The sequence below is a fragment of the Aspergillus flavus genome, chromosome 1 (genome assembly GCF_009017415.1).
Source record: "Aspergillus flavus chromosome 1, complete sequence".
Lineage (NCBI taxonomy): Eukaryota > Fungi > Ascomycota > Eurotiomycetes > Eurotiales > Aspergillaceae > Aspergillus > Aspergillus flavus.
In genome coordinates, this window is record NC_092406.1 from 4,620,168 (window position 1) to 4,644,787 (window position 24,620).

Below are 24,620 nucleotides of genomic sequence, written 5' to 3' on the forward strand. Positions count from 1 at the left end.
TATTTAAAATAATCTTAATATTTAAAAATTAATAATTAATAATTATATGATATTTGAATATTATAATATAATTAATTTTATCAATTTTAATTTTAAAAATCTATTTTATTATAATAAAAACTAAAGCTTTAATTAATATTAATTTAAAAATTGTCTAAGAAATTAAGGCATGGAAAACATGTTGGGTGTGCAGCCTGCTTACATGTGCAGCTCGCTTACTGGTTATGTTCCAGTGGCCACTCACTTACCAATTATGTTATAACCCTGGAACCAGTGTAGGGTGCGGTTAGATCCTCTTACAATGATATAGTTATGGACTCTTTTTAATATTGAATATCAAGTCCTTTAGCTGGGTCATTTAAGCCTCACCCTCCCAAGACAGAATTTCACCATACCCACATGTTCATCAATGACAGTTTAGTAATATATAGGTCCTGCAACTATTCGAATCGTTTTCAACCTCAGTGGCATCCTTATATCCGTCTCTTAGTTTACTACAAGCTTCCCAAGTTGTTCTAAGCTCACCAGCCTAAGTATATAGCTGAACTTTAATAGGTACTAGAAGTGGAATTTATTTAAGGTGTCTATGTTGCAAGTAACCACCTAAAAACATAAAGCTCGATGAGCAAGTCATAGATACTGGCAGTGACTAGGTGAACATGCCCCGACAAAGACGATGTTGAATGACAGTCCTGTTGGAGTGAGACAACTTTCCTGTAAGGGGTACACATAGATAAAGTAGCGCCCACACTATCGAACTACAGCATTTGACACCTAGATCAGGTGAAAGATGCAACAACTGAGCCAGTTCTATTTTGTTTGCATTCACGTAACGAAATCAATTCATAGTCTTTTTGCATTACCGACACCGCCTACCTTATACATGAACGACCTTCGTTGTCGTTGATCGGAGACAAAAGTTGGAATATTCCCCCTCCTCCTTTTATCTTCGATCGAGAGGCAGCGACAGTTTTGATTCTAGAGAGGATTCTGCATTTACTTCCACAGTGAGCAACGGAAGGTCTAGACGCTCTCAAGAACCTGCTCCTTGAATTCCCTCTCAACCTTGTGACCCTTGTCATCGGTGGTAGATTCGCCATGTAGGTTCAGCAAAGCGCCCAAATCAAACTTAGGGGCCTTAAGAAGCTTGACCTTGCGGATATGGACCTAGGAGCATCTTAGTTTCCGATTCAAACCGGAGGATAGGAGACACAACTAACATTCTGAAGAGGATAGATTCCTTGCGTCGCCTTCTCAATCTCGCGGCCGATAACCTCAGGGATAAGCTTCGTGGTGAGTTGGGAGAGGGTGCAACTGGCGGCCTCCCGTTGCATGATCTCGGTCATCTTCTTCCGAATGGCACGGATTTGAGAGGAGCGGGCGTATGTGGTCTTCTTGATCTGGTTGGGACGCCTCTTGGTGAAAGCGATGGCAAACAGACGAAGGAGGTAGTCGTCGGTCGTCTTCACGGTGACGTTGGCTTCGATGAGCGACTGCCACTTGCGGACCAGGGATCGCAGTTTATCAGTAGTGAAGTCGAGGCCGTGGAAGTTGGTCAAACAGTTCTTTCCTTGGATCTCGTCCACACGAAGCTTGACCTTACGGAAAGCGTGGTCTTCGTCGTTCTGCAAGTCGGCAAGGGAAACCTCGAAAATCCGGCCCTTGAGCGAGTCATTCGCATTCTTGAGACCACTGGTGCGGTTCACCAAAGTCTTTCCCACACTTTTGTGCTTCTTGTCAGCCGTTCGCCCATACACATGTTTCGGTTCTTCTCTCAAAGAAGGGCTTGCAATTTATATAGAAGAAACCTACTCTCTGATCTGGAAAGTGGACGGTGCCTGAACACTGTTAGCAACATTCGCGCAACTAGATTAATTGTGAATACCTTCACAGAGTACTCATCCTTCCTAGAGAAAGGATCAACGGTCCTCTTCTTGATACCCTTCTTGCCCTTCGACAAGCGCTTGTTCCTGGAAGACATTAGCAACCAAGATCGCTGTCCCGCATTGTGATGTCAGCATGAGATTTGGCATACTTTCCAACAGCCATAGCTGCGACTCAGGTCTATCTTGCAGTGGTCGAAGACAGACAAATATATCACACCACGCGGTCTGGTGGAGGGAGTCGATGGGATTGACGCTGCTGGGTCGGCGGAATGAGAGTTGAAATCGAAAACCCACAGAAAAGTCGGCTAAGCGAGAGCGTCGGCCCTATCCCAGATTATATAATATTACCCCCCCACAAATTCACCATCCAGACACTATGATTGGACATTTTGTTACACGAGTCACGTGAACATACGTCTATGTATCTTAAATCCTGATCATAATAAGTATGCAAGGTTATAATATCCTCTATACATGGTTTTCGCGTTTTCCTATCTTCTAGGGGGTAAAGGTATTGTAATACTAGATCCTCCCATTCGCGTGAATCTCTAATTAAGCATATGACAATGAAGATCTTTATTCGAGTACGGCGATTGTAGGCTGATATGAGTGAGGTACGGAGTGATGGTGTGTGCTGAAGTATCTAGTCGTATTCCTACACATGCCTTTCTATACCAGCATGTATGATAAGTATAGGTATGTTTTGTATGGAAGAAGTTCTTGGCTTAGATAATACTCAAGAGCAACGTGGGAACTTAGGTGTAGATGTTGTTTACCTATTAGTACACCGTTATAGCCGTCCAATTGTTCTAATGTCAGTGTGGACGCGAGTGATGTAATCGGCATTACAGGGCCGGAGTGCTGGAAAGTGTCCCCATAACATACATAGTCTTCATTTCCTTATCTGTGCTATAACTCCGTACAGAATATCACCCCAGGTCTCTAAGCCACAGTATTCATTCCACTGTACCCTGTTTTTGTGGGGATACGCATTGATATCAACCAGGAAAATAGTAAGTATATAACTGAACTTATACACGCTGCAGCTAACTAGATCAGGGATATCTTAGTTGTCCTACACTGAAAACTAGCTTTAAGCACCCGCGAACGTCGAAAGAAGCATGGTAGGCTGCCCTCTGATGCGCATCCGGGACATGTAGGAAAGGAAAGGAAACAGAAAAAGAAATATCATGGTCCAATGATTGATTCTTGGTTCGGTGACAGGGCAAGCGCAAGAAGTCAAGCAGACAACCACAAGGGCCAAAGAAGGTGAGTAGTCCTGGAACGGGCGATGATTATTGAGGCTAAGAATGGAGTCAGAGAGAACCATTGCCTACAACTTTCGCATGTCTTTTCTGTAACCACGAAAATTCTATTGTGGTGAAACTAGACAAGAAGCTGGGGCTAGGAAATTTGTCCTGTAAGGTGTGTGGACAGAGGTTTCAAACCGGTATTAATTGTGAGTTCATAAACGTACTACTCTTAGGACGAGTTCTGACAAATTCATCCCCTAGATCTTTCTGCTGCTGTCGATGTATATTCGGATTGGGTAGATGCTTGTGATGCAGTGGCCAAGGATACTGCCAACAGATACGAAGATACTAATGCCGGCGGTCTGCGATCAAATGAGTATACTGTGTCTTCTAGTGGACAAGATGCTGAGTACGATGATGCAGACCGTGCGGGTGCATATGTGGATGACGATTGATACAAGTAATTCTCAGATATTGGTTGTTGGCGTACAATATAAAGGTCCAGTAGCTTTCCTGTGGTCACTGTTTCTAAGTTATGACCGCTGTTTTGCTTTTTCGGACTCGCTGTTACTCGATAATCTTGGCGATTAGCTGGCTTCGATCCTAGGGATATTGGATACTTGCAATGGTATCATTGTGGTATGAATATCGTGGTCACCTATGCCTCATAAACTAGTAACTCCAGTTAAAATCTTCGTGTAATATGTGCGATACGACTACGTTGTATTGTTTTTATGCATATATGCGGCAAGCCAATTTCAAGGAAAACTCCGTAATACTTCATAAGCAATACTAAACTAGGACCTCACTTCGGTGATTGGGTGTCACAGCGTATAGTATCGATCACCAAAATCACCAAGCCCAGGGATAATGTACCTGTGTGATAGCAACCAGTTAGCGGGCTAATCAAGAAGAGGGAGAAATAGAAGTAGATCAACTTTTTCTCATCCAAGCCTTGGTCAATAAAAGCAGTTACGACCCTGAGCTTAGGGAAGCGTTCCGCAAAGTCTGCAACTCCTGAAGGGCTTGCGATAAGGTTGAGGAATAGAATACGGTCCTCTGGTACACCCTTCGCCTTCAGAATTTCGACAGCGAGCGTCGCCGAACCCCCTGGATCGATAGCAATCAATATCACTCTATAGTGTAAGAAGGTTATATAACCCACCAGTTGCGAACATTGGATCAAGGAGTAAAACCCATCGACTGGAGATATCAGCAGGGAGCTTCTCGTAGAAAAGCTTCGGCTTGCATGTTTCCTCATCTCTCTGTATAAGTATTTTCCCAATGCGAACTGATCGACAGCAATCTCTCAAGCCCTGCTCCATCGCCTCGCCTGCTCTCATGATGGATACGCCGCATATTTTACCTTCGAACTTGACACCGAGATAGGTACGGCCTACAGGAGTTGTCACCGCTTGCTCAACCACTGGAAGGTGGTTTAAACCCTCTTCCACCAATAAACGGATGATTCTGTTGGAATAGAATATGAAATCGGCACGTCCAGTTCTCTTATCTCTGATCATACTATGGAGTTGTCAGTAGGGGCACCCGATGTTGACTTGAAAATTCTTTAGAGACGTATGACTTGCGTTAGAAGAGCGATCAACTGGGGTGTTTGAGGCAAGACATGGACATTTTCATAAGGTATGTCTTTCGACACTGTCGCTGTTGGCTTCTCGCCATCGGGTCTGTAAATTGGGCCAACTCCTTGGGCAGGAGAAGGGATCGCTTCCAATCGTTCATCAGCCATGGTCATTGAAAACTTTGGTATAATTCTTAATAAATGGATGGGGGTGTGAAGGACGGAAAAAAAAGGCTAGTGGTCCCACTGAGGGTCTACTAATCTCGCGTGGAAGCACTATGTAATGAAGTTGTAGCAAGGAAAAGAGAGAGATCAAGCAGGTACAGACTGTGCATGAATATGTACGATAAGTAGCCTGGACTAATCATGGCTGGCGGGCGGGGTGGTTTTCTAATTGGACTACGAAGTACAACATAAAACCAGCAAAGGAAACAAGTTATGGCGGCCTAGATGGGTGGTGTTTCTAATGTAACAACAAGATTAGTTCATAGAACATAACCTAGCATAAGACTTAGTCCAGTTGAATTTAAACCCAATATTGTGTAGTGTAGTCCGCGACTCCGCACTGCCCGCTCTTAAAGGAAGAGAATAAGTCTAGAGAACTTCGGCAAACTTGATTTACGCCAATGTTGCCTTAAAGCCAGCTATAATGCACGAGATGAGGATATATAGTTGATATTGCTTCACCAGCCATACTTACACCCAGAGAGTTCAACTAAGTATCAAGTCAGGCCGTGGAGTTCTTTTACAACAGTTTCGTTGGTTGCAACCTTGGTCACTGGTTCACAACCCTACCAATTTATTACTACCTACACCTCCATGAAGCACTCACATCCACGAATGTGTAGTAGTTTCTTTGAAGAGCTCATCCCAATATCTATCTTTACATATTGTAATTGAAGGCTTCTAACAACTCGGCACCGGCATTCTTACCTCTCATATACTGTGTTCTCGCAATCCGCCCGAACCCTTTTCATCAATTCACACAAGAGCTCATACATACCGGCCTTGACTATAAAAGTGGCGTTTGAAACATGCGCGAGAAAGTTAAGAGACTTGTGACTTACGGTAAACCAAGCTCTAGGAAGTCTCACAATCTCAAGAACAGGGTAAAAGAGGCTTCAACGGCCCCTATTATCTCTAGTGAGGCTGAAGGCTCAAACACTTGTCCCTGTTCAAGTACCTTGACTCGATCACCAAGCAGTGATTCTAAGCAACTCTGTGGCGTTGACTCGCTTGATCATATTCCTGATACGCACATATCAAGTTCCCAGAATAGACATGGGAAAGCCTATGATGGCACCGGAACAAAGCGCAGAAAGCTCCATCAGGAAAAGGCGCAGCAAACTCAGGAGCCTAGCGCTAGTGCTGGTAGTCATGTTGGGTCTATATTTGCGCATGAAAGTTCCACGATGTTTGGTGAAACTGGAAGTTCCAATTGTGTCAGGGCCAATGAAGCTCTCCATATGGCCAAAGCTCGAGGCCAAAGTGATGCTTGTAGCCTTCTAACGGAAGCCCAGGCTGATTCCGACAAACATGAACAAACTCCTACAGAAATGACCTATATGCTTCAATCGTCACGGGATAAAATGTTTTCTCTCGAGACCGACAGGCTTTCTACATCATATCCCAGCGGCATGAATGCAACCAGACACCAAACCGATCAACCAATCCCCCGAAAGAGATTAGTTGATTCATTAAACACAACAGAAGAGGTGTCAGTAGATCGTCTGTCAGATCGTGAATGTCAGCCCGACTGCCAAACCTCCTCTAGCCATATCCGGAAAGGAACCGATGGACAGCGTACTGCGTATATGCATCGGTCTAAGGGTTCTGGTACAGACAATATCCAACAGTCGACTGATTCCAGACCATTAACATCTGGACGACCTAGGGTTACTTATGCACACCAGCGTTCCTTCCTAAATGATGCTTATGTCGTGGGCCACACTGGAGAACCTGGACTATTAGTTTCGCCGACATGTCGTAACCTTAGGCAGCCACAGCCAAGTTTAGGACTCCTATCTCAAACCTATTTGCATGTTGAAGACGAGGAAAACCTCGACAACAGGCCAGTTCGAAGCATTCACGAGCTCAGACAGGCTGGAGACAATGCACGCTTTTGGGAAACAGTGGATTCGATCTTCGAGGATATCGAGGACCCTCACAATTCCGCTTCGGACGTGTGCAATGGTTTTGTTCAACTGTGTACTAAACTTATGGAGCCTCGATTCTTAGACCGTTTTTCCGAAGCCGGGTTTGACGAACGACTCGTAAAGTGCATGACAGGCGGTGGCTTTGATATAGTTTCAATTACCCTTGCTCTATGCGCTTATAGATTGATATGTCTCAGCAGCTCTTTCTCGTCTATACTCCCAACACCCATGTGGTCCAAACTTTTGGATAAAGCCCCCACTCTACTTGACGTCCAAGACGATATATTAGTTACCGCGAAACAGCGATCTATCGGCCTATCAAAAGCTGTCCAAGCATCATTAAAGAGTCTTCTACCACGTTTATCCCTTGCGATATACGGAGAGCAGCCAATATCAACTATTTCACCGCGTTTGCAGATTCTTGTGAATCTTCAATCTTCTCTAACTGTATATCAAGAGAAGGGCACCAGTGTCAATATCCCTGCATCGCTTTTAACCCTCATTATTGAGTTATTATCACCCGCAGCTTGTGAGAATGCAAAATTCCCTCTGCCTTTTGAACGTTATCAGACGCTCGTCCTGGCTTTGTCGATTCTGGAAAATTACACAATCCTAACGGGCCCATTGGATCCCGACTGCTGCAATTCCTTACGCTCGCTTACTCAGTGTCATAAATTTCTCTATCCGAACCAGTCCGATCAAAGCCGGCGGATTCTGATTCTATACATTCGGGTACTATTGAACCTTACCAACAAGGACTCATCTCTTTGTGAGGAGTGTTCCAGAACTGAAATTGTTGGCGGACTTGTCAAGGTCATCATTTCGGAATTCTGCGCTGTGCCTGAAGAAAATACTGGTAAAGAATATAGCTCACTGGATGCGGTAATATTAGCTTTGGGTGCTCTTATTAATCTTGCAGAGAAAAGTGAATCGTCGAGAGCTATTTTTCTGGAGTCAACAAATAATTCCGAATCTTTCTTGGATTTGCTCCTACAACAATTTTCTACCAGCATAAGTTCTGCGCCCCAGGTAAGGCAGTACTGTGTACATTCACTTTTAGTGCCTAATGCAGGATTTAGGCACACTCCGTCCCCGAAGTGCAGCATAATGTTGCTATCGGGTACTTGTCAATTCTTCTAGTCACACTTTGTTTGAATCACATGGCATTGGCCCAGGTCAAAGTTTCCCTAGACGGCAAGGGACTTGCAGCTGCGCTATCAACGGCTCAGGAGTTCATACGATATTATCAAAAGGTTGAGAAAGATTCGCGATTGTTCGAGACACGACACGGAGATGGAGCCGAACTTACACCAAGATTAGAGCGAATTATTTGCCAGATACGAGAGGAGGAACGACAATAATCTGGGCAACGTCTGCAGAATGTCACGCTGTTAGAGTACAACTACATTTTTTATTACCATTTCATACTTTCGCCCCCGTCTTGGGCTATGTCTTCCGCCTTGCAATGGAAAATCTCTTTACCTATACTTGACAACAGCAGGTCATGTAAGGAAAAAATTGATGTAAAACTAGTTTGGGGACGGATTCTCAAGTTAACGACCAATTTGGACACGGTAATTGGTACTTAAGGTGTTCGATTACCACTTACCTGGTTTAAAAAAAGGACTGAGTAGCCATACTTTGTAGATATGATGTATGACATAATAAGTAAAATCTTAACCGTTTGACTTGTTTGCGTTTTCAATGGCTGGAACTACTACTACCTCAGGTATCCAGTCAGTTCTGAGACTCATACTTCAACTGATTTGCCACTCGCACGACAACTCGATCGCTCACCATCAAACACCGCCTCTAAGTCGAAGTTCGTTGGTTTTGCTTCCCACTCAAATCCTATCTCGGAGAGCTCCCTGCTATCGGTGCTTTCGTGTTACGGAGTACTGGTTGAGACCTTATTCTGACGCCCCTTTCTCCGTGGCTATCAGGACACGCAATCTTTGGTAGCGGGATACATATTTCTTCCATTAGCGAATTACATTATCCTAGCGAATTATCGTTCCGCAGATCATTTATAGCTGTGGAAATGCCTACTGCACCAAAGCAGCGAAAGATAGCTATCGTTGGTAGTCGGTCTGTGGGTATGTATACGATGAGGACCTCCGCTTTCGTGCTGAACTAGCTGTTATCTGTGCAGAGTCTTGGTCACTGACAGAACGTATAGGTAAATCTTCTCTTACAGTTCGATTTGTTGAGCATCATTTTGTAGAAAGTTATTACCCGACTATCGAGAACACGTTTAGTCGAATCATCAAGTACAACGGCCAAGATTTTGCAACGGAGATTGTTGACACAGCTGGTCAAGTAAGGATAATGGTAGCGAAGTGTCCTTCTAGAAGCTAATGCTGAGTCAGGATGAATACAGTATCTTGAACTCTAAGCATTTTATTGGGATTCATGGGTATATCATTGTCTATTCGGTGGCGTCCCGCCAGTCTTTCGATATGGTGAGGGTCATTCGAGACAAGATACTAAATCACCTTGTGAGTGCTGGGCACCCGACGCCGTTCCTTTGTCTACTTTAGAAACTGAGATCAGACGATAGGGAGCGGATTATGTGCCCCTTGTGCTCGTCGGAAACAAAAGTGATTTGAAATCCGAACAACGTCAAGTATCATTGGACGAAGGCCGGGGCTTAGGAGAAGACTTCCATTGTGCTTTTACCGAGGCTAGCGCTCGTCTTGGTTACAATGTTGAGAAAGCTTTTGATTTAATGATAGGGGAGATCGAGAAGTCCCAGAATCCGTCGCAGCCCACAGGAGGAAACAAGTGTGTTGTAATGTGATACGGAAACAGAAGCAACGTGAATAAGCACAGAACCCAAAATGCTTCCGCTGACTGTTAGTTGCTGCTAGACAACGAAGGAAAGTCGCATGCGTTCACTATATGCTCGCGGGCGGAGTATTTTTGCAATGGTGTGATGAAGAAAGTTGTTTTCTAAAGCCCCATGCGGAGTACACCTGCCATTGAACAGATTGAAGTTTGTTCTGTTTTCAATCATTGCCCTTCTTTCTACCCCGACGCTCCCCCCATCCGTCTCCTTCTCCTTCTACAATCACTCTCTCCATTTCATCTTCTATTACTTTTGCGGCGTTCCTCAGTCTCATCGTCTTTCTTAATAGCTATGGCTTTGGAGATAATGGATGTTTCAAGCTAAGTATATGGCGACTAATAGAATAGAGAAGTACGGGCTCGAGATTGTTATGGATGAAGTCGGCATGTACTTACTATATGTTTTCTTATAAAAATTTATCGAAAGATTCACCCGCTTTCTCCCACCCTGGGTGAAGGAACTTTGCGGCTTGCCGTATTAGCAACAGAAGCTGCTCGCTGGCATAGCTAAGAATAGGGATGGTAGAGCTGACCCACCACAGAAACTAACTGGTTCCATATCATGGCAAGCAAGATATCTAAACCTTAGAGTCTTAGACCAATTTCTCATTCATATTTGCACTGGCGTTGGCATTCCCCTGCGACCGATAATGGGTACCAAAGACACTAAACATAAGTACTTTCATAAACCATTATGGAAAGATACTGTGTAGGCCTGGGGATCTTTGCTTTTCGTATGCAACCGCCACTGAGGACTTCGCAAACCTTTATATACACTAGTAATAACTTGTGATGAGGGTTGCAAGAACACAGTGAGGTATCAAAAGTGAAAATTTACTCCATACTATGTAGGTGTTTAATGGCGGACTATACCAGACCAGGCTTAGGTGTCCTACTAGTAGTTTAGTCAATTCTGCTGATTAATCATTAAGCCACTGCCCCTCATGTGAGTTAAACTACTTTCATGCATAGTTTATGCCCTAATGTCTCGAGGCACCCAAGTTTTTACCCCTCACATTGACCGTGAAGAACCTCTGGGGCTCCTGTTCAACTTCACTCCACATTGTTAGAATCTGAGAGCCTAGTCTGCTAGGGCTGCTTTACATTTCCACCTTCGGTTCCTACAAGATGCTTGATATCGCTGATTTCGTCAGTGACCGTGGTGGAAACCCAAACAAGGTCAAGGAGAGTCAGCGGAAACGATTCGCTCCAGAGAGTGTCGTCGATGAAATTCTTACACTATATGAGGAAGCCCGCCGAGGTACGTTTTTCAAAGATTTCATTACCTCGCCGAAGAAGGTTAACAGACTGAAACACGCTGCAGCACGGTACGAGGTCATGCAGATAGGCTCTCAGCTCAACGGACTTCAAAAAGAAATTGGAAAGAAAAAAAAGGTCTGTCTTACCCATGGCTATAAGTATTTTTGTTCTTTCTTCCAACCTTCTGCTATCGAATCCACACTAATTGTTATGCCCCAAACAGAACAAGGAAGATGCAAGTTCCCTTCTTGAAGAGAAAGCTGCGCTTGAACAACGCAAGAAAGATGCCGAAGACCTAGCTCTTCAAAAGGAAAAGCAAAGAGACAGCAAACTTCGAACAATTGGTAATTATGTGCATGACTCGGTCCCTGTGAGCAATAACGAAGTAGGTGTCTATCGCTCACCAAAATATTCGTTTGGGAAAGGAGCTGACATGCACCATAAGGACGATAATGTAGTGGTTAAGACATGGGTACCCGAGAATGTCACTGTCGAGAAGCGCGATTGCCTTTCTCATCATGAAGTTCTCACTCGCCTTGACGGCTACGACCCCGAACGTGGTGTTAAGATTGTCGGCCACCGTGGATACTGCTTGACTGGTTATGGGCTTTTCTTGAATCTTGCGCTAATCAACTACGGCCTGGAATTCCTTTGGGGAAAGGGTTACAAGCCGAACCAGCCGCCTCAATTCATGTTGAAGGACATGATGGCAAAAACAGCCCAGCTTGAGCAATTTGACGAGGAATTGTATAAGGTAACAGAAAGTGAGGACAAGTCTACAGACAAATACCTCATCGCCACTTCAGAACAACCGTTGTCGGCTTTGCATGATGGTGAATGGCTCCAGGACAAGGATCTCCCAATCAAGTGAGTGGGGTGAATATATTTTAATAATTAAGCTAACTAAGAGACAGGTATGCTGGATATAGCACGTGCTACCGCAAAGAAGCAGGAGCTCATGGTAAAGACGCTTGGGGCATTTTCCGCGTCCATCAATTTGAGAAAGTAAGAAATATCACATTACGAGCCGATGTTCTTTTTCTCATTGGGGCATAGATCGAGCAATTCGTCCTTACCAAACCTGAACAATCATGGGAAGCTTTTGAGGAGATGATGGCTACTTCGGAAGAGTTCTACAAATCTCTTGGACTTCCCTATCAAATAGTTACCATCGTGTCTGGAGCCTTAAACAATGCGGCGTCTAAGAAATACGACCTTGAAGCTTGGTTCCCATTTCAAGGAGAGTACAAGGAGCTGGTTTCTTGCTCTAACTGCACAGATTATCAAGCCCGGGCTTTGGAAATTCGGTATGGTACTAAGAAAGCAACAGATGTCAAGAAGTCGTATGTTCATGCTTTGAATGCCACCCTGTGTGCTACTGAGCGGACGCTTTGCTGTATTCTTGAGAATTATCAAAAGGAGGATGTACGTGCTTTTTTGAAATTGACTCATTCTTGAAAAACATAGCTGACATAGGACAGGGATTTATTGTGCCAGAGCCCCTTCGGAAATACATCCCAGGTGCCCCAGAGTTTCTCCCTTATACTAAGGAACTCCCGAAGGATAGCACTTCTCAGAAAGCCAAGGGCAAGCAGAGCTCCAAGGCAGCAAGTGGTGCGGAAGAAGCCACAAGGAAGATCCAGGATTTACGGGTGTGAGTGCCAAAGGCGCTGAGAAATTACTGCTTTATGTGGAATGATATCTGCAGCAACGGCGGCAATTGCGAATCTCATTACACGGTGTTGTGAGACGAGAACATGCTAGCATGTAGAGTATTTATAGAGTGCAGGCAGTCTCTATGAGTTTCTTTCGCCTCAAATGGTAATAGAATTAACTATATAAGATTTCAATCTATAACAGAAATTATTAGGTGTAATACCTCTTAATAGTTGTATGTATCAAGTAGATGAGAATAGGATTATACCCTATGGTGGTGCATGAAAAGGCTGAGAAGGAGTGGAAGAGAAATAAATTTACATCAATCACTTCATAGTGGGGTTTGGGTCAGTCCCGCCATTACCCCTCCATGTTGGCGGTCCACTACACCCATGAGTCAAAAAGAGAAAAAAAAAGAAAAAAAAAAAAAAAAAAAAAAAAGAAGAAGAAGAGAGAGAGAGAGAGAGAGAGAAGAAGCCAATTTTTTTTTTTTTTTTTTTTTTGAAAGACGTAAGAGCTAAAGAGAAGTGTGTGTCAGAGGGATTCCATAGTGGGCCTCCGGTCCCGGAGTCTCCCAAATTACATTTGAAATACAACGACTTCTACCATTCCATATCCAATACTCTCAACTACCCAACTACCCTTCTTTGCTACATTCCCTTCCTTCACCACTTGGTACATTCTGCCTTGTTCATTTCAAGTCTCGACTATTTTGGCACAATGTCAGCCATTCCCCAAGAAATCAACAGTCATCAAGCCTCAGGCCTTTCTCCAAACGCATCGTTTCAGTCCGCCCCATCCAGTCATGGAAACTCGGTTTTCACAAACCGCACGATCCCTCTGCCCAATGCCAAGCATTTGAAACCATTCGCTACTGAAGATATCAAGGTTCTTCTTTTGGAAAATGTAAACCAAACGGGGCGAGATATCCTTACAAAGCAAGGCTATCAAGTAGAGTTTTTAAAGTCATCACTCCCTGAGGATCAGCTCATAGAAAAGATTCGGTGAGTCGAAGCCAGCATTGACATTCCTTACTTTGGTATAGTGTACTAAGCGTTCTACAAGAGATGTACACGTCATCGGTATACGTTCGAAGACAAAGCTCTCAGCTCGTATTTTGAAAGAGGCTCGGAATCTTATAGTCGTCGGCTGTTTTTGTATTGGAACAAACCAAGTAGACCTCCAATATGCTGCAGAACACGGCATTGCTGTATTTAACTCTCCATTCAGCAACTCTCGAAGCGTTGCAGAGTTGGTTATTGCTGAGATTATTGCACTAGCTCGGCAACTCGGTGACCGGTCTAACGAGATGCACAATGGCACTTGGAACAAAGTAAGCAACAAGTGCTGGGAAATACGTGGGAAGACATTGGGTATGTATTATATACCCCCTCGGTAGGGAAACTCGGCTGACCTTTGAGAATAGGTATAATTGGCTACGGCCATATTGGTTCCCAACTATCGGTTCTAGCGGAGGCCATGGGCATGTCAGTTCTTTACTACGATGTAGTGAATCTAATGGCATTAGGCACTGCCCGTCAGGTCCCTACTTTAGAGAGTCTGCTTTCCCAGTCAGACTTCGTCACATGCCATGTGCCGGAACTCCCGGAAACGAAAAACATGATAGGACAACGCCAGTTTGAACAAATGCGGGACGGCAGTTATTTGATTAATGCTAGTCGAGGAAGTGTCGTTGACATCCCGGCATTGATCCACGCGATGCGGTCTGGCAAGGTGGCCGGGGCCGCGCTTGATGTCTACCCGAACGAACCTGCTGGAAATGGGGACTACTTCAATAGCGACCTTAACAACTGGACAGCAGATCTTCGCAGCCTTAAGAACGTAATCCTTACTCCTCACATCGGAGGTAGCACCGAAGAAGCACAGCGTGCAATTGGTGTGGAGGTGGGAGATGCTTTAGTGAGATATGTCAACGAAGGTACAACTTTGGGTGCCGTCAACCTTCCTGAAGTTGCCCTTCGTTCCTTGACCATGGATGAACCGGAACATGCTCGAGTACGTCTATCATTATATTACCAGCATCATGCCGTGGAATTCGTCGTTAATCCTTTAACTACAGGTGATCTACATCCATCAAAACATCCCCGGTGTCTTACGGAAAGGTGTGTTTTATAAGTGATGTGTTTGTGTGTGTATATGGAGCCGGGACTGATGATATTAGTGAACGAGATCCTCGGAGACCACAACGTCGACAAGCAAATGACCGATAGCAGAGGTGACGTGCGTTACCAGCTACCCACATTCGGATAATATCTCAACACTGACTACGAATAGGTGGCCTACCTGATGGCTGATATCAGCAACGTTGATAATACCACTATCAAAGATCTATACGAGAGGCTCGAAAGCCTTTCATGTATGACCCCCTTATCTTCTTATTCAGCCACAATGCTAACAACTAGTTGCTGTAGCCCGGATTATGACACGGATATTATACTAAGGATATCTCGGTGTATGGAAGCCTCACACTAAGATCATCTATTGGTAGATTTGATTTCGGTAGAACCCACCCCTCAACGGCTCAAGTCTACCGTCTGCTAAACAAGAAAGTTATTGATTCTTATGCTACTGCCGCGCTGGTTTCTGATTAAATGACTGAAAGCTTTAGGTTATTGATTTTGTCAAGTGGCGCCCGGATAATGGAAACATCAGCTATGCTGTTCACATTCGACGCATCATACTGATGTCTACGGAGAAATGTTTGTTCAACACTTCGGCCTTGTTGCTTTTTTTTATTCTCTTAGTACTTTAAGAGTCCTGCTGAATTGAAAACAGGCAAACTTGCCTTCAAATTTCCCATCCTCTAAGTGCTAAACTTATAGAGTAGTAATAGAGCCCTTGAAGCTGCAATAAACCTAAGCAGTAGTCGTTGAAATTCCTAGACACAACAGCACTTGCGAGACCTGCCACCCTAAAAAGAGGGTTGATAGGTGCATATCGAAGCACAACCATATTCATTGCATAAGGCTCTTTGTGCCTTAGATAATAAATCGGCTATCAATCTACCTTCGATATAAATCCCTGTCTGCAGGCCGAGATCCTTCCCTAAAGCTTGGGCTTCGACTGCGCCTCCTTGAAGGATTCTCCCTTGAATAATCGCGCCTGTTGTTTACATATGCATCTCGAGGCTGTTCCCCTACGCCATTATAAGTCGGAACATAAGAATCCACATTGCTGTCTGGCCGTCCACCAAACCGACCTAAATGGGTCCTGTCGCGTCCTACACGACCGGTGTAGCTTGGCACCCATCCCTGATGAGAGGGCAGAGGAGGCTTAGGCGGCAGACCTCCTTCCTTCTGCCATGATGAAAGAGCCCGATGTGAATCATCTTGCTTTGCCCGACTCTGATGTGGTTCATTACCTCGATTATCAAAAGACCGTCGGGGGGCATTCCCTTGACTACCGTGAGAGTTTGATTTCCCAAAACGCGCAGCACCTGGTATGCGGTTATTTCTAGAATCTGCACCGGTTCGGGTTCCGGAATTCGAGCTCCAGCCGCCATTAGGGCCCATGCCCACGGAGCCTCCAGCAGGGGCTGGGGGCATAACTGCTCGCTGCCCTCGGAACCTTCTTCTATCAAATTCATGAGAGTCCTCGAAACAGGGAAGCTCACCGGGGTGTGCAGGCAGGGGATGATTAGAGAAATAAGGATGTTTCAACGCGTCGATAGCATTTATTCTTTTCCGCCAATCAAGTTTCAAGAGCTCACCTAATAAAGATATGGCGGCTGGATTTTGCCTATCAGTAAGTCAGTATTGTATGAAGGCGCCGTTAAACTTGATTCTGAAGATGTGGGATGCCTGTACTCTTTGAAGACCTCAGATAGATTTCCTGGCTTGCTGCCAAAGCTTTTCACACCTTCGCAGCCAGGGAGCGAGCTCCAGCCAGGCATATTCTCTTCGGAAGGTGTGCCCACAAGGTTAAATATAAGCTGGGCTTGGTTAAGATCACTAGTGCCGGCAAGGATTGGCTTGCCCTTGAACATTTCGCCGAAAACGCACCTGTCACCATCAGAATGCAAATCACGAAGTTTAAACTGAGAGAATTACCCAACGCCCCACATATCGATTGCAGTTGTATAGCGTCGTAGTTGAAGGAGGAGTTCTGGAGGGCGGTACCATCGTGTCACAACCAACGTGGTATAGTCTCTTTTAGCCTCCCCTCCACCTTTTCCAGGCTGAGGAGGAGGTTCATCGTACGGTCGAGCTAGCCCGAAATCGGCAATCTGAAGAATACCTCTGTTACTGATAAGTAGGTTGGCCGCTGTGTGAGAGTTAGTTACAAGGTCCATTCCCTCATTGCGTTGTGTGGGAACTGACCTTTCATATCACGGTGTAATATTCGATTCTGCGTCAAGTTAGAAACAGATCCTGGAACAGTTTTAGGAAATGGTATTACCCCGTGCAGATACTTGAGTCCCTCAAGGAGCTGCAGCATGTAGCATTTAATTTGAGGCTCACTAAATTGCACGGCTGGGTTTTCTAAGAGCCCCGACAGGTCATGTTCCATATAGGGAGTGACCATGTACATGCTCGGTTTCTTTCGGCCTTCCCCTGGCCCAGGGTCAGCTCCTCTCTCAAGGAGAAAGTGGAGTCCTTCCTACCTTTGCTTCGTTCCACAGCCATTTCTCTTAGCTGGAGGATATTACTGTGGGATAGCATTTTCAAGAGTTTGATTTCACGAAGTGCAGTAATAGGGAACTTTATCGGGATGAATTAGCCCCCTAGCCTTGCTGCTCAGCAGGTAGCTATCTTACCCCATCCTTCTCATTATGCATGAGGATCTTCTTTAGAGCGACGGTTGAGCCATCTCTTTTCGATCGCGCCTTGTAGACTTCACTGGCCAAGAATTTTAATATATTGACTTGCCTACAGGACGCGGGCACCTACCCAAACGTGCCTTCACCAAGTTTACCAAGGAACTCATACTCCCGGATGCTAGTGCATCCGCGAAATCGAGAGCTTCCATTGTTATCCCGTTCGAGAGAAGCTACCACCATTTTCTCCTAGTAACGGCAAGCAATACTTATTTCTTCTAGTGTATGGCGAATGGCCCGCCCCAACGAATGGCTATTGTTCTGTATCAAGAGGCTTGCGCAAGATCAATTGCTGATGGCGGAACTCAGTGAACCGAGGATATACTCGGAGTAAGTTTGGCTTACCAGGATTATCAGGGTGATGCGCAATGCACAGGGAGCTGGGGGCGATGGAATGTAGGATAGAGGGTCTATGAGCGAGGCAGAGGTATGGGATATCGCAAACCGCACAGCGGAAGAAACTATAGCTAGATAGCACTTATCATAACAGTCCTTACACTCTAGTGTTTGACAGGTGATAAGGGATTGCATCCAGTCATGGTTATTGCTGTATTTGTAGAGGCGTGAAATGCCTTCGAAGTACTCCCGTATGTCCTTGAGACCTGAAAAGGCTTGAGGTTCACGTGACTATACATCCGGCGTCGAATGCAACCTGGTGCTGATGGACCTTGCTCTTATATCTCCATATTCATTCCCATCGTCCCAATTCAAGTTATATTGTTGAGAAGAAAAGAAATCTTCAAAGGTACCTCTAGATGACTCTCTTTCACTAATGAAACCTGAACTGACTATATTATATACAGACATGGCTGCGAATCACCCCATTCATATTCACCCTGCACGTCCTCTTTATCGCTTTACAGCCACGGCGTTGGGCGCTAGCATGTGGTTTTTTGTACGGGCCTAATCATAGATTTCCTTCAATGAATGATGCTAACTATAGTTGCTCACAACTAGCTAATGTACCGAGCCAAGAAGGATGGCCCTGCTTTATTGGGATGGAAGCATCCGTGGGAACACTAAGTACTTAAAATCAAATACATCACAGAACAAGCTCGCGGGATTTACATTAGCCATCGTGAATCAATTAGCCGTTCTCATTTCGCGATATTCTCCAGTTAGATGGGAACGGCGCGTACAGACATTACTTCGCTATCTTTCCTTAGTGTTGTAGGATTCCCGAAGTGGCAGTAGCCTAATTACGGCAGAGTAATCGACTTATGAAGATGTTGGGTTATGAGACGTAACGGATGCGGTGCATGCTTTTGAGAAGTAGAATTCCATCGCTCTACCACAATGGTGATGACTTGATTTTTTGGGTTATTTACTCTTGCATTTCCTCCAGAAGCACCTTGTATTGACGGCGCTTTTTGTGATGGCCTGGCCGTAAGAGTACGTAGGCTCGCCCTAGGGCCCGAGCAAGACCCGGGAAAAGTGCACGCTCCGCGATGCAAGAGAAAATGAAGCTGCTCACAGCAAGTGCAAGGAGCGAACCAGCGAAATTCCCTGATAGAAATGTCAACTGCATAATCTGCACTACCCATCTAGAGGGCCTGAAGAGCATATAACATGAGATGATTAAGTCTATTATAACCACAGAGATGAAGGCTCCTACTAACTGTTAGCGACAGCTTAAAATGGCAAGAAACGGTTACTAACTATTTGATCTCATAGGCTCCCGGAATGGAGGTCCCACGCTGAGAACAACACTTGCTAGCGTGTACTGAAAGCACGAGACCAGGAACAGGGTGGTGTTCTCAGAGTTCTCAATATTACTATTATCCAAATCGATCTCTGGGGGTTCGAACCTGTAGTTAGGGTTAGGATGTATTTCTCAACTTATACCGTTCGAAGTAACTGCAAATGCTAACATACCATGGCTGTGACTGGACGGCTTTGTAGGCCACAAGTTGAACCAGTATACAAATCACGATTTGGCCGAGTAATGGCGTCAGCACCTTTCGCGAGACAAGATCGGCAGTTGGGCGTTTCCGAGAGAGTACGGGGTAGGGACCTGTCCATCCCACTTTGAAAGATAGGTCAGCATGAAGATTATTGTAATCACCATATATCGTTCTTCTAGTGTCCGAGTCGAGCTGTATCACTTACTAAAAATTGCGATTGGCAATATGAGGACCAAATCAATGAATAAAAACTAGAATAAGTCAGTAATTGTTATACCAATATGCATTCTTCTGATGCGTACTTGAAAATCACCTAAGTTCGACGCTGACGTGTACAAAAAACTGACAGTGGAAAATTGAATAGCAGAGTAGAGACTCATATATTTGAAGCAACAAAAGCTTGTAACTAAAGCGGCTCTCCCTTCCCTATGAACTGGTTAACAGAAACGGCTGCTTCATTCGAGAGGGGCGAATATACCTAATCAAAGTTGGCACGCAGGATACATCAAATTGGCGACTTGTGAACGGAGCAGCCACAGATGCCTCGGCATCAGAAAGCGATATTCCAACGTCTGCAGCTTTCAACGCGCCACAATCATTGGCACCATCACCGCAAAAGCCACAGCAATAATCAAGTGACTGAAGTTTCTCCACAAGTTCGTGTTTTTCATCAGGTGACATTCTTGCGAACACTTTGGTACGCACGAGCATCTGGATTCAAGTAAGCTGATGTTCATGTAAAGGAACCCAACCGAGAGGGTTATGTTTGACAAACGAAAGATGTACATACTCGTTGAAGTATAGTCTCATCGCCAAAGTCCAAAACCCATCTAAATACTTCTCCGCTGACCGCAAGCGAGAAATTATGTATATTGAAGACATTTACAGGTATAGATAAGTCCAAATCCGATGAGGCTACGGAAGGCTATAACTTGTCAGTTCCATTTCGTATAGAATAGAGGGAATATCGCACCATCAGTGTGTTTGGATCAAGCTTCAATGCTGGATTATCTACATTCTCCCAGCAAAGTGAAGCTACCAAATCATGAGGACGACCTGCGAGGTGTTAGCCTAGGTGGGCAGAGCAAGCAGTACTAACTAACCTTCTACAATGTGCGGTATAAAGCATTGCTCACTTTTGCTGACCATGCCACACTCACGGGCGACACTAATTGCAGTAAGGATATTGTCTCCTGTGCACATGACGGTCCGTATTCCTGCTTGGTTCAGTTCAGCAATAGTCTCGGTACTTGTCGGTTTCAGCTTGTTTTCAAATATAATGAAGCCTATGAATTCCAGATCACTTTCTGCATCTCCACGAGTCATTTTTTGCACTTTCATCCAGCTCAACTTCTGTTCGTATCTAGCGGCGCAAGCAATGACACGATAGCCTTTGTGGGTGTACTGGTTCAGTAGATCTTCAAAGTCTTGAGGCACTATTGTAGTTGGGATAAATGTTAGCGTCATTCCTTGTGCTCGTATCCCATTGGATGTACTGACGACTATCTGGAAGACATATGGCTCTGACGCTTTCTGGTGCACCCTTGACGAAAATGCTAGCACCATTGTCACCAAATTGTCTTACAATAACGCTCGCGCGTCGAAGTTCAGAGACAAATTCAAAATTTCGTAAAATACCAAGTTCAAGTGGTGCCTTCATCGTTCTGGTATCAGTATTCACGGTTATATGCATTTCAAGTCGAAGTGTATGATCTGGTACAGAAAAAGTATACTTACAGTGAAATTGCCCCGGCGAAGATTCTCTGAAATGGCAGGTGGCTTTGCAATGGAAGGCATTATTGTTTCAAATTTGGAACCTGGCTGTTCAGGACCATGGCTGCCGCCTTCCTGGTAAGACCAGCCAGTAAATTGGAACATTTTCACGTCGAGAGGGTCACCTAGAAGCTCGCCGTCCACGACTCTCAACGAGTGGCACGTGGCCATGATGTAGGTCAAAACATCACGCTTCTTGCGGTCGTAAGAAGTGTCACATGTTGAAGCTGCGGGAGACCCTAGAGTCACGTCCGAGTATAAATCTGATAGCCTTATATGAGTTAGCTACAGCCGAAATACAATTGACCGAGTATGACAAACCCCATTTCTCGATTTACAGTCCGCACCCCAAGAACATCCAATCCATCTTCCGTTAAGGTCCCTGTTTTGTCAAAACAAATCACGTCTAATTTACCCCCCACGTTTACCCTACAGACCAGCTTAGCGCAGCTAGGGGCGTTCAGAAACATGATACTCACCTTTGCGGACTAATGCAAAAAATCTTCTGGTTTTTCAACCGCGAAATCGCAAAGTTCGTACCAATTGTCAGCGTAGCAGGCAAAGCAGGTGGAACAATGATTGTTATCAAATCGAGGGCTCTGACAATGATCAAATGCCATGAGAGCTAGGTAAAGTTAGCTTGTTCCGGAATGGTTTCTGGATGCTTACACCTAGTCGGACAAAGTTGAAAAAGGAGGCCACAAATCCTAAAATAGCGACCATTGCCATAACCGATATATAACGGAATGAATCTCGATAGAACTTGAAGCCAGAAGGCTTTGGGAAAAGCATGGAGCGAACCAACGCGCCTTTTGTTGTCAGAAACCCCGTTCGGACGACAATTGCTAAAGCAATGGCATCGTCATCATCAACATTATGAGGGCGCCGTGCTCGAATGACCTTTGTACCACCGAAAAGAAAATGTTTTGCTATGTTTGGATGAACAGAGGGGGTGTTGAGATTGAGATACTTGAGTGCATCGTCCGTTAATGGGGTTTTGGACACAGGAACGGATTCACCTGGTCCTGTCAGCGCTTCCAATTCAAACGTGCAGATAATATACGGACAGACCTGTGAGCATGCTCTCATTTACGATGCAGTCACCTGACAATAAGATGCAGTCGCAAGGGACTTGGCTAAGTGATGGATCGGAGAATTCGAATACATCTCCCGGCACAAGTTCTCGAGAGGGAACAGACCTCCCTGTCGCGTAAGAAGTCAGTAACTGACCGACAAAATGTGAAGGCACCAACTCACAAAATCCATTCCTAAGCACACGTATGTCACACTCAAACAAGGAGATCTCCCTCAGGCGACTCATAGTCTGAATGGTGTTAAGAAATTACATATTGTCAAGGCAAGGGTAGTGACTTACAGACTTGGTCTCAATTATTGTTGCACCAATGCTGAAAACGGAGATAATGAATATACAAATAGCATAGTAGTAATATTCATCCAAAGACCACAGAATGAGGCTCGCAAGTTGAAAGATATAAAATGGGTGAAAGGCCTTTACTGGTAAGAACTCCTCTTCGATATAGTGCGATGAGGGCTTCATCACTTACTTCATCTATGAGAAGCTGAAACAATGGTTTCTGCTGAATGTCAACAAGATTCTTGCCGAAAATCTGCTCTCGACTATCACGATCATCGGCATCTAGTCCGCTTCGCATCACTTTCGCATTTGTCCACAAAGGATCTTTCCAACCACTTATTAGGCAGAACTTATCTTCCAGAGGATGATAAAAGAACCGAAGGTATCTACAGTTAATATATCGTAAGAACGAAATGGTGGGGTCATTTTCTTCGTCAAAGGAATGACTGTCTGGGTCTGCAAATACGCTAGAAAGTGGACGCCCATAAGCTTGACTGCGAACCTGACATACGCTAAATTGATTCCATTGGTCCTGTAAAGTTTTAGGTATAGCGAGAACCGTCTGGAATGTTTAATTACTCACCTCAATGGCAACCCATTGACAAATGCGAAGTGGCGTGGGTTTCCCTGTCAATCGTACTCGCCATCTTGGAAACCATCGAAAAATAAGATAAGCGAAGCCAAGGGAGAGGACACATAACAGAGAGTATAGAACTAAGCCAGAGAATTTGGTTGAAAACCCGGCTATCACAAGCGTTAAATCCTCCGATTCAATATATACTTTCTGGTTGAGCCTGCTATCAAATCGTCGGTCCTGTGCATACGAACTAACAGAAAGGTGCCGGCCGCGGAGGAGGGGGTCTTCAGCGGAACCTCTAGACCATGATGGTCGTTTTGACCTGAATGACGATCTGAGAGATCCATTTGGCGGGCTAACATCACCTACGACCAAATTATCGGCTTCGCTTTCAGCGTCCACAGCATCTTCATCTGGCCACTCCACAAAGTCCTCTTCATCACGAAAGTACGTAAAACTGACCACCGAGTCCTTCCGGTTGCGACGATGAGAGAAAGAAACGACACTTGATGGAATACTCTCGGAGATGGGTCCATCAAAAACCTACTCAACATTAGTTATGCGTGGCACATAAAAAGTATTTTCTGGAAAACAAACGCACCTCGTGGCGAGCCATCTCTACGTCTGAGACAACGCTATAACTACGAAGGTATCAGCAATGCCCAAACACCGTTCTTCAGCTTGGTTTTTGAGACCTGCTTCGCATAGAGTCACGCCGGTGGCTAATCATAGACCGCGAGATCTCAGGCACCTGAGTCTCTGTCGGCGATAGCTTCGAGTCCGTCACTGTATCATACATCTTCACAGTCGGTTCCTTTAACGTCCTTCCAAGTAATGGGGGAAAGGAAGAAGAGAGAAAAGGAAACAAATGCAGGGCTTATGGTAACATGGATTAGTGAACGACAGATACAAGTGTAGCCCATGTGGTTCGAGGTCTAGTTCCATGAACTGTGTGGAACCGGTCCATAGAAGCCTTATGACTACACCAAGGGCGATCTAGTCAACTTATGGCGTTGTATTTCTATCAGCACGTGACTCAGTACAGCGTACTTATGGTTTTCCTTATCAGTTCCGATTTGATGGCTATGACACAGGATTGAAGAATCGATCTTCATAAAATGGAAATACTCTGGGTCCTTATGGAGGCATGGTAACAATTTGAGCCGCATTAATCATTTATATCGGAGCGATTCAATACTAGAATGTCAATATGACTGAAATTGGGGGGCAATGACGAAGGTATCATGCGGAGCGACAGTGGTATCGATGGGTAGGTAATTGTTTCTGTAAGTAATGCTCAGTATCAATCTAGATTAGGGATACTAAAGTAAATCCAGCCAGCCTGCTTAATCTAGGTATCTTAAACATCGTGATACATTAATGCCGTATTCAATATCTGAGGGGACTTCCTACCTGGTATTGGTACATAGGTGACGAGTCACGAGCCAATCTAACATAGTATCATTGTTTACAGCTGTTATTACAGTAAGGTATTGTTGGGAGGGTTTCAAAGG

The 24,620-nt window shown here is 44.8% G+C and overlaps 10 protein-coding genes across 10 annotated transcripts; 6 read left to right on the forward strand and 4 right to left on the reverse strand.

Moving 5' to 3' along the window:
- Positions 1–545: 545 nt before the first annotated feature.
- F9C07_2279867 (40S ribosomal protein S3Ae) lies at positions 546–2,210 on the reverse strand. The gene is made up of 5 exons (XM_071510399.1): positions 2,036–2,210; positions 1,886–1,970; positions 1,813–1,838; positions 1,221–1,722; positions 546–1,167 (listed from the first exon to the last, which is right to left on the reverse strand). Exons 1-5 carry the CDS (start codon positions 2,047–2,049, stop codon positions 1,024–1,026), a joined length of 771 nt encoding a protein of 256 aa, XP_071365952.1. The 5' UTR covers positions 2,050–2,210; the 3' UTR covers positions 546–1,023.
- Positions 2,211–2,812: 602 nt separating this feature from the next.
- On the forward strand, positions 2,813–3,782 carry F9C07_10790 (transcription elongation factor 1). Its single transcript, XM_071507491.1, has 5 exons — positions 2,813–2,899; positions 2,946–3,010; positions 3,111–3,155; positions 3,207–3,345; positions 3,401–3,782. The coding sequence occupies exons 2-5, from the start codon at positions 3,008–3,010 to the stop codon at positions 3,592–3,594; spliced, it is 381 nt and encodes a 126-aa protein (XP_071365953.1). The 5' UTR covers positions 2,813–2,899; positions 2,946–3,007; the 3' UTR covers positions 3,595–3,782.
- A 116-nt stretch (positions 3,783–3,898) lies between these two features.
- F9C07_10791 (cytosine deaminase-uracil phosphoribosyltransferase fusion protein) lies at positions 3,899–4,895 on the reverse strand (the record flags this gene model as incomplete). Its single annotated transcript, XM_071507492.1, has 4 exons — positions 3,899–4,015; positions 4,078–4,249; positions 4,305–4,663; positions 4,729–4,895. 4 exons carry the CDS (start codon positions 4,893–4,895, stop codon positions 3,964–3,966), a joined length of 750 nt encoding a protein of 249 aa, XP_071365954.1. The 3' UTR covers positions 3,899–3,963.
- Positions 4,896–5,078: 183 nt separating this feature from the next.
- F9C07_1125322 (wings apart-like protein regulation of heterochromatin-domain-containing protein) lies at positions 5,079–8,578 on the forward strand. Its single transcript, XM_071507583.1, has 2 exons — positions 5,079–7,906; positions 7,957–8,578. The coding sequence occupies exons 1-2, from the start codon at positions 5,756–5,758 to the stop codon at positions 8,236–8,238; spliced, it is 2,433 nt and encodes an 810-aa protein (XP_071365955.1). The 5' UTR covers positions 5,079–5,755; the 3' UTR covers positions 8,239–8,578.
- Positions 8,579–8,918: 340 nt separating this feature from the next.
- F9C07_10792 (Rheb small monomeric GTPase RhbA) lies at positions 8,919–9,677 on the forward strand (the record flags this gene model as incomplete). The annotated part of the gene is made up of 4 exons (XM_071507493.1): positions 8,919–8,973; positions 9,057–9,196; positions 9,247–9,375; positions 9,438–9,677. 4 exons carry the CDS (start codon positions 8,919–8,921, stop codon positions 9,675–9,677), a joined length of 564 nt encoding a protein of 187 aa, XP_071365956.1.
- Positions 9,678–10,671: 994 nt separating this feature from the next.
- On the forward strand, positions 10,672–12,861 carry F9C07_2279870 (seryl-tRNA synthetase, cytoplasmic). The gene is made up of 7 exons (XM_071510400.1): positions 10,672–10,985; positions 11,049–11,119; positions 11,208–11,369; positions 11,430–11,851; positions 11,899–11,989; positions 12,041–12,409; positions 12,466–12,861. Exons 1-7 carry the CDS (start codon positions 10,853–10,855, stop codon positions 12,640–12,642), a joined length of 1,425 nt encoding a protein of 474 aa, XP_071365957.1. The 5' UTR covers positions 10,672–10,852; the 3' UTR covers positions 12,643–12,861.
- A 260-nt stretch (positions 12,862–13,121) lies between these two features.
- F9C07_2279871 (D-3-phosphoglycerate dehydrogenase 1) lies at positions 13,122–15,461 on the forward strand. The gene is made up of 7 exons (XM_071510401.1): positions 13,122–13,644; positions 13,706–14,013; positions 14,067–14,656; positions 14,721–14,763; positions 14,823–14,881; positions 14,936–15,017; positions 15,073–15,461. The coding sequence occupies exons 1-7, from the start codon at positions 13,361–13,363 to the stop codon at positions 15,099–15,101; spliced, it is 1,395 nt and encodes a 464-aa protein (XP_071365958.1). The 5' UTR covers positions 13,122–13,360; the 3' UTR covers positions 15,102–15,461.
- Positions 15,462–18,118, reverse strand: F9C07_2140478 (putative CDK9). The gene is made up of 8 exons (XM_071509170.1): positions 17,551–18,118; positions 17,418–17,499; positions 17,265–17,361; positions 17,060–17,214; positions 16,981–17,008; positions 16,711–16,924; positions 16,468–16,662; positions 15,462–16,399 (listed from the first exon to the last, which is right to left on the reverse strand). The coding sequence occupies exons 1-8, from the start codon at positions 17,658–17,660 to the stop codon at positions 15,664–15,666; spliced, it is 1,617 nt and encodes a 538-aa protein (XP_071365959.1). The 5' UTR covers positions 17,661–18,118; the 3' UTR covers positions 15,462–15,663.
- Positions 18,119–18,626, forward strand: F9C07_2140480 (uncharacterized protein). The gene is made up of 3 exons (XM_071509171.1): positions 18,119–18,222; positions 18,281–18,372; positions 18,435–18,626. Exons 1-3 carry the CDS (start codon positions 18,123–18,125, stop codon positions 18,498–18,500), a joined length of 258 nt encoding a protein of 85 aa, XP_071365960.1. The 5' UTR covers positions 18,119–18,122; the 3' UTR covers positions 18,501–18,626.
- On the reverse strand, positions 18,627–24,079 carry F9C07_2279873 (putative P-type ATPase). Its single transcript, XM_071510402.1, has 21 exons — positions 23,802–24,079; positions 23,708–23,747; positions 23,113–23,649; positions 22,720–23,061; positions 22,530–22,664; positions 22,412–22,478; positions 22,226–22,357; positions 21,824–22,173; positions 21,634–21,779; positions 21,455–21,583; positions 21,119–21,425; positions 20,882–21,035; positions 20,485–20,817; positions 20,355–20,437; positions 20,172–20,306; positions 19,860–20,092; positions 19,684–19,807; positions 19,587–19,632; positions 19,353–19,503; positions 19,137–19,285; positions 18,627–19,088 (listed from the first exon to the last, which is right to left on the reverse strand). Exons 1-21 carry the CDS (start codon positions 23,903–23,905, stop codon positions 18,802–18,804), a joined length of 3,984 nt encoding a protein of 1,327 aa, XP_071365961.1. The 5' UTR covers positions 23,906–24,079; the 3' UTR covers positions 18,627–18,801.
- Positions 24,080–24,620: the final 541 nt, after the last annotated feature.

Bases quoted from the DNA above. Each gene is read 5' to 3' on its own strand.
- F9C07_10790 (XM_071507491.1), top strand. The intron at 3,156-3,206 runs GTGAGTAGTCCT...GAATGGAGTCAG, and splicing joins AACCACAAGGGCCAAAGAAG to AGAGAACCATTGCCTACAAC. The intron at 3,346-3,400 runs GTGAGTTCATAA...TTCATCCCCTAG, and splicing joins GTTTCAAACCGGTATTAATT to ATCTTTCTGCTGCTGTCGAT.
- F9C07_2140480 (XM_071509171.1), top strand. From the start codon at position 18,123: ATGCAACCTGGTGCTGATGGACCTTGCTCTTATATCTCCATATTCATT. The intron at 18,223-18,280 runs GTACCTCTAGAT...TATTATATACAG, and splicing joins AAGAAAAGAAATCTTCAAAG to ACATGGCTGCGAATCACCCC. The intron at 18,373-18,434 runs GTACGGGCCTAA...GCTCACAACTAG, and splicing joins GCGCTAGCATGTGGTTTTTT to CTAATGTACCGAGCCAAGAA.
- F9C07_2279867 (XM_071510399.1), bottom strand. The intron at 1,723-1,812 runs GTAGGTTTCTTC...GAAGCACAAAAG, and splicing joins TCCACTTTCCAGATCAGAGA to TGTGGGAAAGACTTTGGTGA. The intron at 1,168-1,220 runs GTTAGTTGTGTC...AGATGCTCCTAG, and splicing joins GAATCTATCCTCTTCAGAAT to GTCCATATCCGCAAGGTCAA.
- F9C07_2279873 (XM_071510402.1), bottom strand. From the start codon at position 23,905: ATGTATGATACAGTGACGGACTCGAAGCTATCGCCGACAGAGACTCAG. The intron at 22,665-22,719 runs GTAAGTGATGAA...TTACCAGTAAAG, and splicing joins TTCAGCTTCTCATAGATGAA to GCCTTTCACCCATTTTATAT. The intron at 21,426-21,454 runs GTATTTCGGCTG...AACTCATATAAG, and splicing joins TTTGTCATACTCGGTCAATT to GCTATCAGATTTATACTCGG.
- F9C07_2279871 (XM_071510401.1), top strand. From the start codon at position 13,361: ATGTCAGCCATTCCCCAAGAAATCAACAGTCATCAAGCCTCAGGCCTT. The intron at 14,657-14,720 runs GTACGTCTATCA...CTTTAACTACAG, and splicing joins ATGAACCGGAACATGCTCGA to GTGATCTACATCCATCAAAA. The intron at 14,764-14,822 runs GTGTGTTTTATA...TGATGATATTAG, and splicing joins CCCCGGTGTCTTACGGAAAG to TGAACGAGATCCTCGGAGAC.
- F9C07_2279870 (XM_071510400.1), top strand. From the start codon at position 10,853: ATGCTTGATATCGCTGATTTCGTCAGTGACCGTGGTGGAAACCCAAAC. The intron at 10,986-11,048 runs GTACGTTTTTCA...AACACGCTGCAG, and splicing joins ATATGAGGAAGCCCGCCGAG to CACGGTACGAGGTCATGCAG. The intron at 12,410-12,465 runs GTACGTGCTTTT...GACATAGGACAG, and splicing joins AGAATTATCAAAAGGAGGAT to GGATTTATTGTGCCAGAGCC.
- F9C07_1125322 (XM_071507583.1), top strand. From the start codon at position 5,756: ATGCGCGAGAAAGTTAAGAGACTTGTGACTTACGGTAAACCAAGCTCT. The intron at 7,907-7,956 runs GTAAGGCAGTAC...TGCAGGATTTAG, and splicing joins GCATAAGTTCTGCGCCCCAG to GCACACTCCGTCCCCGAAGT.
- F9C07_2140478 (XM_071509170.1), bottom strand. From the start codon at position 17,660: ATGGTGGTAGCTTCTCTCGAACGGGATAACAATGGAAGCTCTCGATTT. The intron at 17,500-17,550 runs GTAGGTGCCCGC...ATTCTTGGCCAG, and splicing joins CTTGGTGAAGGCACGTTTGG to TGAAGTCTACAAGGCGCGAT. The intron at 17,215-17,264 runs GTAGGAAGGACT...ACCCTGGGCCAG, and splicing joins GGCTGTGGAACGAAGCAAAG to GGGAAGGCCGAAAGAAACCG.